At 42.7% G+C, this 12,639-nt stretch overlaps 1 protein-coding gene across 3 annotated transcripts; it reads right to left on the reverse strand.

Moving 5' to 3' along the window:
- Positions 1-234: 234 nt before the first annotated feature.
- On the reverse strand, positions 235-6,777 carry LOC307130062 (uncharacterized protein). 3 transcript variants are annotated; one of them, XM_079822927.1, is made up of 3 exons: positions 6,108-6,777; positions 5,530-5,611; positions 235-1,975 (listed from the first exon to the last, which is right to left on the reverse strand). In XM_079822927.1, the coding sequence occupies exons 1-3, from the start codon at positions 6,180-6,182 to the stop codon at positions 615-617; spliced, it is 1,518 nt and encodes a 505-aa protein (XP_079679053.1). In that variant the 5' UTR covers positions 6,183-6,777; the 3' UTR covers positions 235-614. The 3 variants fall into 3 exon arrangements, with proteins under 3 accessions (XP_079679053.1, XP_079679052.1, XP_079679054.1); XM_079822926.1 differs by having other exon boundaries at positions 239-1,975; positions 6,105-6,492; XM_079822928.1 differs by having other exon boundaries at positions 257-1,975; positions 6,077-6,523.
- Between the last annotated feature and the right edge of the window lie 5,862 nt (positions 6,778-12,639).

Genomic DNA, 12,639 nt, shown 5'->3' on the forward strand with positions numbered 1-12,639 from the left:
ATGCTCCAGCTGTAAAGTTATTACATTTTTCTTTTAATTTTCATGTTTAAGGTCAATGGTTTAATAACAAGTGCCATGAGGATTTTATTCCTTCAGAAAACAGTTTTAATAACCAAGAGCCATGAACGTTTTTTTGACCATGGCATTTTCTGTATTTTGTGATGACTGGATAAGGGTTTTTTAAATACTTTCATCAGATCAATTCTTTTAGGAATCATAATCTTTTTGAATATTCATTGAAAAGCATTCATCAATAACATTTATTCGCAAGCATCGTCACAAGACCAGTGATTCAATAATTTATATCAGAGCATTACTTATCTATCTAACATTTAGATTCACAAAAATGTTTATAAAGTTTAAGATTTAATTATTTTCAGCGACTTTCTCAGACCTGGAACACACAATTTCCACAATATAAAATGTCCAGGTTTTCCATAACCATGCCAAAATGTACATAACATAATCACTCTGTGAAAGTACCCTGATAATATGCATCAAATCACTTGATATAGGTCCAAATGATTGAAAATGCAACAATAAAATTTACAACAGCTTTTTAATGTTTTCAAAATGGTAATATTTGCCAAGGAAATATTACACTATTTCTTTTTTTACACAGGCTTGCATTTGTGATCATTGTAATGTCTAAGGTATGCATAATTCTTCCCACACTTCTGGCATGTGTAAGGATTCCGTCCAGTATGAATCTGCATATGTGCTTTAACATGGTCGGGATCTCGAAATGTCTTCTCCTCAGTATGGACATGCTTGTGGCGCTTTAAATTTCCATACAAGCGAAAGGTCTTTGCACAAATCTCACATTTGTGCGTTTTTTCATCAGTATGAGTCTTCATATGCATTTTCAGAGAGCCAGACCACTTGAACGCTTTCCCGCACACTATGCATTTGTAAGGTCTTTCTCCTGAATGGCACAACATATGCGTTTTTAAGGACTTCCTGAGTGCGTAGGCCTTACCGCAGATCTCACACATGAACGGGGTCTCCCCAGAGTGAAGCTTCTCATGTATGCGGAGATTATAAACGTTGCTGTAGCTCTTCTCACACAATTTGCATGTAAACAGTTTGCCGTTGCCTGAATGTGGAGAGTTGGACTTCAGAAACTGGCCATTGGTCTTATCTCCTGAATCTTCAGTCTGTTTGTGTGTTAACATATGGTTCTGTAGCAAAAACTCATGCTGGAATAGAATCCCACACATTTCACACTTAAATTGCATCTCTTCATGCACCCGCATATGGACTTTCAAATTGCTTCTCTGGCGAAATCTTTTTCCACACACCTCACAGATGTACGGCTTTTCACCAGTGTGAATGAGGATGTGGCGTGTCATAGCTTCATGATGCGCAAATGTTTTACCACAGATTTTACATGTATATCGTCTCTCACCGGTGTGCACAGGAAGGTGTCGCCTTAAATGACTCTTGCACTTGAAGCTCTTGTTGCAATGGCTGCATTTTATTGGCCTATCATCTGAATGAAACTTCTTGTGACAGTTTAGGGTGCCTACAAGAGAGAAACTCTTCCCACAGGTATCACACGTGTATGGTTTTTCGCCTGTGTGCACCCTCTGGTGCATGTATAAACTTCCCTTGACTGTGAATCCCTGTCCGCATATTTCACAGGTAAATGGTTTGACTTCTGCATGGACCAGTTTGTGCGCTGCAAGATCCTTGAAGCTCTTCCCACACGTACTGCAGGGAAATTTCTCTGTATGTTTGAGGAGATGAGTGTCTAGCGCTCTTAATTGTGAGAACTTCTTCCCGCATTTTTCACAACAGTGCTGCTTTAGGACTGAATGCACACGTTTGTGTTGCAGAAGAGAAAACATCTTTGGAAAGGCCTTTCCGCACTGCTCACATGCAAAAGACTCTTTGCCTTGTGGCTTTTCAGGTTGCTCAATTGATGTCTGCAACATGCCTTCCTGATCTTCAGAACAGCCCCTGAACAGATCAGCTGATGAAAAAATAACACAATAATACAAAATTAGTGTTGAACATATATGTCATTATGATTTATCGTGACAGAAGTGCTTTAAAGACCCCATGAAATGCTTTGATAAGCATTTTCTTTCATTTGATAACGTTTCCTATTGAAAAAAGAAGTTAGAGACATTTCAAAGGGCTTTTTTAAAAAATAGCCAATAGCCTACATCTATATCAGTGGTTCTCAACCTTTTTGACTCAAAGGCTCCCTGTTGTCCAGCACATTATTCAAAGGCTCTCCGATATAGTCTATTTCCAGTATTTCTGCTGTAATTGACAAAGCTGCTTGTTTTAAAATGTTTTGATGAACAGATAGTGGGAGTATATATGGGATGATTTATTGACCCTGTAAAGCCTGACATTTGAAATCATAGTCACAACCTTTAAACAAAATATTAAAAAAATTCTAAAATAAAAAAATGCTTTAATGTTTTATGTTTCGTATCATATTTGATACATCAGGCTTTTATGGCTCATATAGTATAATATAGAGAGAATATAAATCACCTCAGTTTGATATTTATATGGGCAAAAAGTAAGATTACAATTTTGACAGCTAAATCAATAAGGTCTATTTAAAGGGGTGGTAAAACACATTCTTTTGAAGGCTTGACTGTGTTTGTGGAGTGCACTGTAACATGTGTTCATGCTTCGTTTTAAAAAAAATTGCCTTATTTTTCATATATTTGACCTTTATTCTACACTGCTCTGTTCCTCCTTGTAAAACGGTCTGATGCTTTCCGGGTTGTATGAAGCCAGTCCCCCAAAAATACGCGATGGGCTCTGATTGGTTAGCTGGCCCAGTGTGTTGTGATTCGCTAACCGCCTAGTGCACGTTTGTCGGAAACGTCACGCCATTTACCTTTACCGGAGGCTGTGCTTTGGTCAGTATTAGAAACAACGGCGTCAATAAAACCATATGAGCCCGAATCAGACCCAGAACATTTGAGTGAAGATGATCGAGCAGAACCTGTTCAGTCCTCAAGAGTAAAGACTGCGGATCTATAATGATCGCTACTGAATGGCACTTTAACTTTTGTATTTTTAGAACGATTATAGCCAAATATCTGTCGCAAGAACTAACCCAAAACGAACACTAAGCACTGGCTTAAACTAGTAAGTTAGCCAAATCACACACAGAACCATGTTTACCATGCCTGTAGATAAACAATACATAAAAGCTCTAATCAAAGAATCATTTACACTAATGCCAGGTTCGCTGTTGAGATTTTAACGTTAGTGTTTGTAACGTTAGGTGTTCGTCGGATAACGTTAAGTATGAATGAGCATTTAACAGACTGGTTTGCAGAACAGTGTTGTCATCTGTTTACTTCCTTGCTACAACCTATTACAGGAAAACACATCGATGAAAAATAAATCAGATTTACAGGTTGTGGCCCGTAAACAGCTTCTGTTTGTAAATCCAGCTTTCAGGACAAGCCGTGGTGCATATCCTGTATTGAACTCGCGAAGTTTGTGGAAGTTGTCCTTCGTGAAATGTGCAGCGCGCGCGTCGTGCATCCACGCACTGGCAGTGTTTTTTTCACGCAGCTGACGTTGTGCAAATCCGGCATTGAAATCGCGAAGACGGTGGATGTTTTCCTCCGTGAGATGTGCTGCAGGGAGCCCCGCACGCGCCTGTTCCCCGCTGTCTCATACACACGTGCAACATGTTGTATGTTAAACACTCTGCAACGCACCCCCGTCCCAAGGAAGGCTGAACAGAGCAAGTACCCCAGATCTGCAATCCGGATGAAAATAACAGCGTTTCCTTGGCATCGAGGCAACACCACTCCAGCCTAACTATACCACAACAGCGCCGCGATACAAAATGGCCTCACCCCCCCTTATTTAATATTCTCGGAGGAGGGGTTTATGTAAATATTGAGCCTGTTGATGTCACCAACCCTGGAGGAATGTGTGTAGTCGCCTACTGGCCGTTTGCTGTAGTTCTTAGAAACTGATTTCTTTAAAAGCAAATATCTCCCTTTGCTTTAAACTTTGAATGTTGTAAATTTGCAGATGTTGTTTATGCTCAAGCAGCAACATTACACGCTAGCTAAAGTTAGAATAGTGAAATCGTGGTTTACCACCCCTTTAACAGACAGTATAGCACACTACTTTTATAAAATGCATATAAATATCAGTTGTCACTCTATATGTTCCAATAATATATCTTAGTAAGATATTTAAATGCTTAGTTTTGTGATCAAATTTCTGTAGTTTTTATTATGAGGGGGCGCACAACATATAATCCAATGCAATGATGAGAGGTGATTGAGATGCACAAAAAAACTTTAAGAAGCCTGTTGTATCATATTTGATATACACATTTTAACATGATTTTCCTAAAAAATAATTGTGTATGGATAGAGAATCTGATGAGTGACAAAATGAGTAAGTGCAGTCATCCATTTTTTTAAAGGGTTACTTCAGCGATTTATCATTAAGCTTTGTATCAGTAGAAACACCGGTAGTATATTCAAATTATCGTACTTTTCCCCCTCATGTCCCCTGAGACAAGAGAATTATGCCGTTTATTTCTGGAAAAAATCCTTCGATGACGCAAAAATCGTCTTTTTTTTTTTTTGCCCAGAGGCTAAAGACTACAGCCAGTAAAAGAAGCTAGTTCTGCATCTTATCAACCAGCCCATAGGGGTGGGATCTCACTCACAGAATGTAAATGCGATCGGCCGCTCGGCTCGGGCATTCATAACGGAGCGGTAAGGAGCAAAGGGAGTGTTTCAACTTTTCAATGAATTCCTATGAAAGTTTAGCTTCCAATGAAAGTTTAGCTTCCATAGGCATGATCTGAAAACGCGCCAGACTGGATATGCGCCGAGAATGACTGCCGCGCTTACCTCAGCTCTGCTCAGCTCTTCGCTCTCGTGATGAATGAAATTTGACTCCTGCTGCGTCTGTGACGTGACTTTCGTTCGGCTCACTCACACTTTATTGAAAAGACACGTTCAGTTTTTAATTGTAGTGTCTATTCTCTAACTGAACAAAATTATTTTATTACTATGAATATCAAAACGACGGGTGATATAAGCGATATAACCAGTAGCCGTGGCTCTGGGAGTGGCCTCGTAGGGCAGCGAAGCAAGTGCATTCTGGGAGTTGTCTTTCATCCACATGAGACAAAAATACATTTTCTGTCTTTTCTCGGTCTAGAAGGCACCAAATTCAAAAATAATTTCACATTTCTACTACATAAATGACCCAGTTTAAATAAACATTCATCTTCCCAGTGCTGAAGTACCCCCTTTAAGTTAAATTTAATATTTTAAGACTGTTCATTTTAAGTGTGTGAAGTCTGTTGACTTTTAGGGAAACACTAGCATATAGATCCCCTAATGGGTTAAATAATTAGGTTAAAAAAAAAAAACTTAGCACAATAAAAGCAACAATTGCAGTCATCACAAAGAAATAGCCTTACTATACACTACCAACATGAGTTGTACTTATTTAGGCCTTTATGTAAATTACATAAATAATAATGTGAGCACGAGAACTGTACCTTACCATTACAGGTGACTACAGTCTGAATGTCTTCCGCTCTGTCCTCCACCAAAAGACATCTGCTTTCATTACTCTCCTGTGTAGGCTACAATTGGAAATGTAAATGTAAAATGGAAATGGAATGGAAATATAAATGCAAATGTTTTATACTGCTTGAGCACTATGTATCAAGAAATATAATAAATATGTTTTTGATTCAGTAGAGAAAATATCGATCTATATATCTATCTATAATGACTGATGGGGAATGATACAAGCTATCCATAACTATTCCATTTTGCTAACACTTTACAATACGGTTTCATTAGTTAATGTATTAACTAACATGAACTAACCATGAGCAGTACATTTTTTACTGTATTTGTTCATCTTTGTTAACGTTAATTAAAAAAAATACAGCTGATCATGGTTTGTTCATGTTAGTTCACAGTGCATTAACTAATGTTAACAAGATTTTAATAAAGTATTAGTAAATGTTGAAATTAACATTGACAAAGATAAATAAATGATTAGTTCATGTTAACTAATGAACCTTGTTGTAAGGTGTTACCTCAATTTTTAAAAACAGAAATTCTCACCACCTGAGTCTGAGTGTCGTTTTGTTTCATATTGAGATGAGGATCAACAGAGCTGCATGTCTTTGGTGTGTCCGGCATTAATAAGATGAATAGAATAGAGTAGTTTGACTCTGAAAAAGCTCATTCGTGGACATAGTGACCACAATTACGAGAAGTGCAAAAATGAGAAATTGTGTTTGAAAGCCGTTTCAAAATAATATTTCTGTAAGATTTAGAAGAAGAAAACGTTCTGCTTTGGCAGCCAGTTTGAAAACATGCAATCAAATGATCGCCATAATCATAACAGATCTTGCATTACAAGTGTTCTCAATGTAAAGCTAAACCATGATATTCTTAACTATACGTGTGGAATGCAAACAAACTCCCTGGAAAAGTTGCACTCTGCGATAAACCCTTCCTCATTTATGCATGAACATTTCAAATTAAAAGTATGCGCATACGCGCCATTGACCTTATTTTAATCATATTTTGAAGATTAACATGTCAATAAATTAAATACGACCTATTATACAAAACACTATTTATAATAGCAAGAGCCCTTTCTGGTTAATTTAATAAATAGGTTTGTTTACTGTTTTGTGTAATGCAAACTCCGCTTTGAAATGCAAATGTTGAGAACCTGTTTCAAGGAAAATGGACTTGACCGTCCATGAAATGGTCAGTTCCTTTACTCCCGAGGAAAATTTTTCAAAATAAAAGCAATTTAACATGAAATATAAAAAGTCAATTTGCACTGGAAAAGTCAAACGTAATAACAATTCAACCATGTACAATAATTTATCTGCTTTATTTATAGTAAATATTACTATTAACCACAGGAATAGTTGTGTTTTTCCTACCAAAAAACACTGTAATGAGGAATTCATACTGTACAACTATTGATTTTGCATATTAATAATTGGCTAAAAATAATTTGAATTCAGACCCAATTCATTAATGTATCTCTATGGAATGAATGAAAATTTGTTTGACACTTATCCAGAATGTGTTCTAAGAAGGCAAATCAAGGTAAAACAAATACACTTTGCTATTGTACATATGCTTGTCCTTAACAGATACTGAAACGTCATGACACTTCCAATATAACGTAAATATAACAAAGAAAATGTCACTGCAATTCAGCTCAAAACAAAAGCAAAGTTTTTCACACAGGTATACATTTGTGATCATTGTAATTTCTACGGTATGCGTATTTCTTCCCGCATTTCTGGCACGTGTAGGGTTTCACACCAGTGTGGATTTGCATGTGTGCCTTCACATGGCTAAGTTGTACAAACTTTTTCCCACAGACCTCACAGCTGAACGGCCTCTCGCCAGTGTGGACCCGCTTGTGACGGCTTAAGTTTCCAGATAAGCGAAAGCACATTCCGCACGTTTCGCACTTGTGTGGCTTTTCACCGGAGTGAATGCGCATATGCAGTCTAAGACTGTAAGGAAGTCCAAATTTGCTCCCACAAACAGAACATTTGTAGGGTTTAGCTTTGGTATGAACAACCTTGTGCGTTTTCAAACCAATTCTCTGAGTAAAAGTTTTATCACACACACCACACTTGAACGGCGTCATCCCTGAATGAAGTTTATCATGTTCCTTCAGCGAATACATGCTGCTGTAGCTTTTACCACAGGTTTTACACATGTACGGATCTGTTTCCGAGTGGAGTCTCTCATGCATTCTGAGCAAAGCGGTAGAACTGTAGCATTTTCCGCATACATCACACGGGAAAGAGTTCTTCCCATCTCCAGATTTGCCATCCAGATTTGCTCCAGATTTCTCGCTATGTGTGAGTAAGTGTTTCTGTAAAGCATAGTTAAAAACGCTTCGGTTACTAACGTAACCTCGGTTCCCTAAGATGAGGGAACGAGTATTGCGTTTTGCTAAAATGCTTATGGGGGGAATTCCTTTCCTCGAGATATTGAAGCAAATTTTTATCCAAAAATACCTTTTACACGCAGTGCAGCTGCACAACTCTCAGCAGGAAGCAGCTGCGTGCTGATTGGCTGTGCCGCAGCAACTGCAGCAACCTATAGCGAGACCACGGGGCGGGACGGACCAATCAGGTCCTTCTAAATTCCCGCCACAAGGGGCAACAGAATTTGCATAGCCAAGGGTATATAAGACCCTGTCTCGCAAGGTTAGTCAGATTAATTCTTCTTCAGCGACTGCTATCGCTGAGCTCCGGGTCGAAGCCTGCTGTCGGGATGCCAGACCTGCCATTCCGCCTGCATGAGGAGGTCTCTCCTCAGCGGGATCGGCCACGGAGCTGCATCTGCCATCTGACTCAGTAGTGAGAACCAAGGTTGATTTCTCCAAAGCGGGGCTATTAAAAGCACAGCACATTCGCTCTCCCTGATCCTCTCTATGACCTGAGGTAACATTGAGATTGGGGGAAAAGCGTAAAGAGGAAGGTTGGGCCATTCGTGGGCCAACGCATCCTTGTGCTTGGAGAAATATATTCGGCATTGAGCATTGTCTTGTGGGGCAAAAAGATCCACTTTTGCCTCTCCAAATCTGCCCCAAATTGTCTGAATTGTATGTGGGTGAAGAGACCACTCTGCAGGGGACACTTTGCCCCTGGACAGCATGTCCGGACCCAAATTCAGAATGCCTGGCACGTGAGTCGCTCTCAGTGAGCTCAGATTGTGCTCTGCCCATATTAGGACTTCTTCCGCCATTGTGTGCAGATCGATAGATTTCAGACCGCCTTGGCGATTTATATAGGCTACCACCGACCTGCTGTCCGTTCGGACCAGGACATGGTGGTGCTTTATGTACGGAAGGAAAGCTCTTAGCGATCGCGTGACCGCTTTCATCTCTAGACAGTTTATGTGAAGGCTCTTCTCCGAGTCTGACCAGAGACCGGAGATTGGCCTGCCCTCTTGAAGGGCTACCCAACCTAGGTTGGATGCATCTGTCGAGATAACTTTCCACTTCGTAACAGTGCCCAAACTCACTTGTACCAGACGGGATTTTTCCAAGGAGCCAGAGCCAACACATAGCTTGATTTGCAACCGAGAGCCATGCGTGAGCTGGAACGCGGCAACTCAGCCAGTGCTGTAGGGGGCGCATGTGTAACAGACCTAGTCTGAGAACTGGCGCCGCCGAGGCCATGAGACCCAGCATCCTCTGAAAGTGTTTGAGAGGAATGCGTGCACCGGACCTGAGGGAAACCGCTCGGTTCTGAACAGAGAGCGCGCGCTGTGATGTCAGCCGCGCGCTCATCTGCAGTGAGTCCAATACTGTTCCCAGAAACGAAACTTTCTATGTGGGAGACAATGAACTCTTTGCCACGTTGATTCTGAGTCCCAAGCATTGTAAATGGTTGAGAAGCCAAGATCTGTGGTTTAATAACTGTATCTCTGACTGAGCTATTATGAGCCAGTCGTCGAGATAGTTGAGAATTCTCATTCCCCGAAGCCTCAGCGGGGTTAGCGCCGCTTCCATGCACTTCGTAAACGTGTGGGGAGCCAGAGATAGACCAAAAGGTAGCACCTTGTATTGGTATACTTTCCCCTCGAAGGCGAATCTCAAGAATGGCCTGTGATGAGGGGCTATTTGTATGTGGAAATAGGCATCCTCTAGATCCACAGTGAAAAACCAATCTCCCGGGCGAATGTGCACGAGGATTTGTTTCGTTCTCAACATTCTGAACGGGCGCTTCATGCGTTGACTTTTGCCGCTTCTCACCGTTGTCTCTTCCACGGCGCGAAAGCGCGGTGGTCTGCGAGCAAACTGTAGCGAGTAACCTTGTTCTATTATGTTCAACACCCATCTCGAAATGCCGGGAATGGCCTGCCAGGCCTCGGCCTTCGAAGCCAGGGGCTGAATTAATCTGTGGGGCGAGTCGCTGAGTAACAGGGACTCGGTGGCCCAATAATTTTGCGCCAAGTTGGCGCTTATGAGGGAAATGTTTCCCGCCGCCTGAGTGCAGGGGGCCGGGGGGCATAGAATATTGGTGCTTGTGTACAGGCGAGCGCGTTTGAGTACGGACTCGTTGACTGTGAGAATAATGTTTCCAGCCACCTGAGAGCTGGGGAATGTTTTAGAAGAGAGCGAGGTGGTACACCGGCCGAAGCGGGCGCTATCCACCTTCTCTTTATACCTCTGGCTAGGACGGCTTCGGAGGCTCAGGTTTCGACACATTGCTGGGTCGGGGACCTCGACGCTCCGGCGGTCTGCTGCGGCTCGTAGAGCGGGAACGCTGACCGGGCTTAGAAGCCGCGCGAGGCTGGTGGGCTGGTGAGCCGAGGTGGTATCCGACCACCCGCTTTCGGATGCAGCAAGGGAAAGGCTGTCATCCTCTTCCTCCTCCGGTCCGCCGAAGGAAACAGTAGCAGCCGCCATGCGAGGGGAGCTGTGCTGTTCCTCGGCGAACAATACGGGCGATGGCAAGGCACGCGGGGACATGCCCGGCGTGTGCTCGTCAGAGCGCTCCGGGGGCCTCTGGTCGCGACGTTTCTTCTTCCGTGGCTCGAGAGGCTGAGAGCAAGGGACGGGATTCGGGTCGAAACTGGCGAGCCGAGCCCGAAGGGTCTGCAGCGTCAGTTCGTCGCACTCCGGGCAGCCGCCCTGGTTGAGTGCAGCCTGCGTGTGGTCTCGTCCGAGACATGACACGCAGATGATGTGTCGATCCTCGTCCGCGATAAAACCTCTGCACGAGCGCAGGAACGAGACATTTGGAACAACGTCTCGGCTCTTTTTGAATGTGTAAAACACAGAAGGTATTAAAAAGGATATGTGCCGGATGGCGCAGCTGGAAGGCAGGCTTAAGGCGGAGAATCCGACGTCCTCAGGCTGCAGAGTTCCGCTGGGTGCGTGTCGACGGCAGGCTTCGATCCGGAGCTCAGCGATAGCAGTCGCTGAAGAAGAATTAATCTGACTAACCTTGCGAGACGGGGTCTTAGGCTGCGTTCACACTGCAGGGCTTAATGCTCAATTCCGAATTTTTGAAAAAATTCGATTTTTTTGCAAGGCCGTTCACATTTCCAATTAAATGCAACCTTTTGTGATCTCCTGTGTGAACGTGAAATGACCCAGAAGTGACCCGCATGCGCAGAAGAGTACTCAACGGTCAACGACGTCACTTGTTGTTTACGGAAGTAGCCAAATATGGGTGTCAGCATTGGAGTTCGTTTAGCTTTATTAAAGTTATTTTCGCAACGGAGCCAGCACCATTACAACCTTCTCATGTTAAGAAGAAAATTAAAAAAGAGGAGGAGAGCAAGGTTTTTGGCCATGGCGTTTTGTGGAGCAGTGGTAGCAACGTCGGTACAGAGAAACGTGTGGGTGCGGAGCCGCCTACTTCAACGTACAATGATGACGTTTGTAGCGTATCAACGACGTGCGGGTCGGATACATGTGACCTGGCAGTTCAGACTGAAGACGCATTTCAAAAGATCGGATATGTATCGGATTTGGACCACATACCCAAGTGGCCTGGGTCGCATTTGAAAAGATCGGATCTGTGTCGTTCAGACTGTCATGAAAAGATCAGATACAGGTCGCATAAGGGCAAAAAAATCGGAATTGGGTCGTTTCAGCCTGCAGTGTGAACGCAGCCTTATATACCCTTGGCTATGCAAATTCTGTTGCCCCTTGTGGCGGGAATTTAGAAGGACCTGAATGGTCCGTCCCGCCACGCGGTATCCCTAAAGGTTGCTGCAGTTGCAGCGGCACAGCCAATCAGCACGCAGCTGCTTCCTACTGAGAGTTGTGCAGCTGCACTGCGTGTAAAAGGTATTTTTGGATAATAATTTGCTTCAATATCTCGAGGAAAGGAAAGCAAAACGCAATACGAGAGTACTCTCGTAAGGGAACAAAACCCTTCCCACATATTTCACACATGAATGTCTTCAGAGCTCCATGTATTGCCATGTGCCTCTTCAGAGATTTGCTCTGATAAAACTGCTTGGAACAGATTTCACACACATGCCGTTTCACACCACTGTGCACAAGGAGATGCCTTCTGAGGTTTGTAATGTGGCCAAACTTCTGCCCGCATACATGACATATGTGGGGTTTCTCTCCTGTATGCACAACCTGGTGCAAATGCATTTGGTTTTCTGTTTTGAAAGTCTTGTCACAGAGGCTGCATTTCCACGGTTTCTCATTCAAATGAATAATCAGATGGTTGGTGAGGTTGCCAGAGTGTGAAAAGTGCTTCCCGCATGTCTCACAGCTGTATGGTTTTTCACCTGTATGGATCCTCTGGTGTGCCAGTAAACTCCCCTTTACGGTGAAGCCGTGTCCACATATGGAACAAAGAAACGGCTTCACCTCCAGGTGGACACGTTCGTGCATCTTAACATTGGCGAAGTAATTTCTTCTCGGCTGAATTGTGATGGAGCAGGTGTTTCTCCAATCCTTTTAAGAATTTAAACTTCTTCCCGCACTGCTCACAACTGTGAGGCCCTTTTAATTGTCCACATTTGTGCTGATTTAGTGAGTGTCTCTCTTTCCACAATTTCTTTCCACACTCATTACAGTCAAACGATATTGTCTTCATGGTTTTCTTGGACTTTGTAGTGTTTTGCTCTG

The sequence above is a fragment of the Gobio gobio genome (genome assembly GCF_949357685.1).
Source record: "Gobio gobio genome assembly, chromosome: 8".
Classification (NCBI taxonomy): domain Eukaryota; kingdom Metazoa; phylum Chordata; class Actinopteri; order Cypriniformes; family Gobionidae; genus Gobio; species Gobio gobio.

Coding starts and splice junctions, on each gene's coding strand:
- LOC307130062 (XM_079822926.1), bottom strand. CDS start 6,182: ATGCCGGACACACCAAAGACATGCAGCTCTGTTGATCCTCATCTCAAT. Junction 5,612..6,104: donor ACGACACTCAGACTCAGGTG/GTGAGAATTTCT, acceptor TTCCAATTGTAG/CCTACACAGGAGAGTAATGA. Junction 1,976..5,529: donor GACTGTAGTCACCTGTAATG/GTAAGGTACAGT, acceptor TTTTTTCATCAG/CTGATCTGTTCAGGGGCTGT.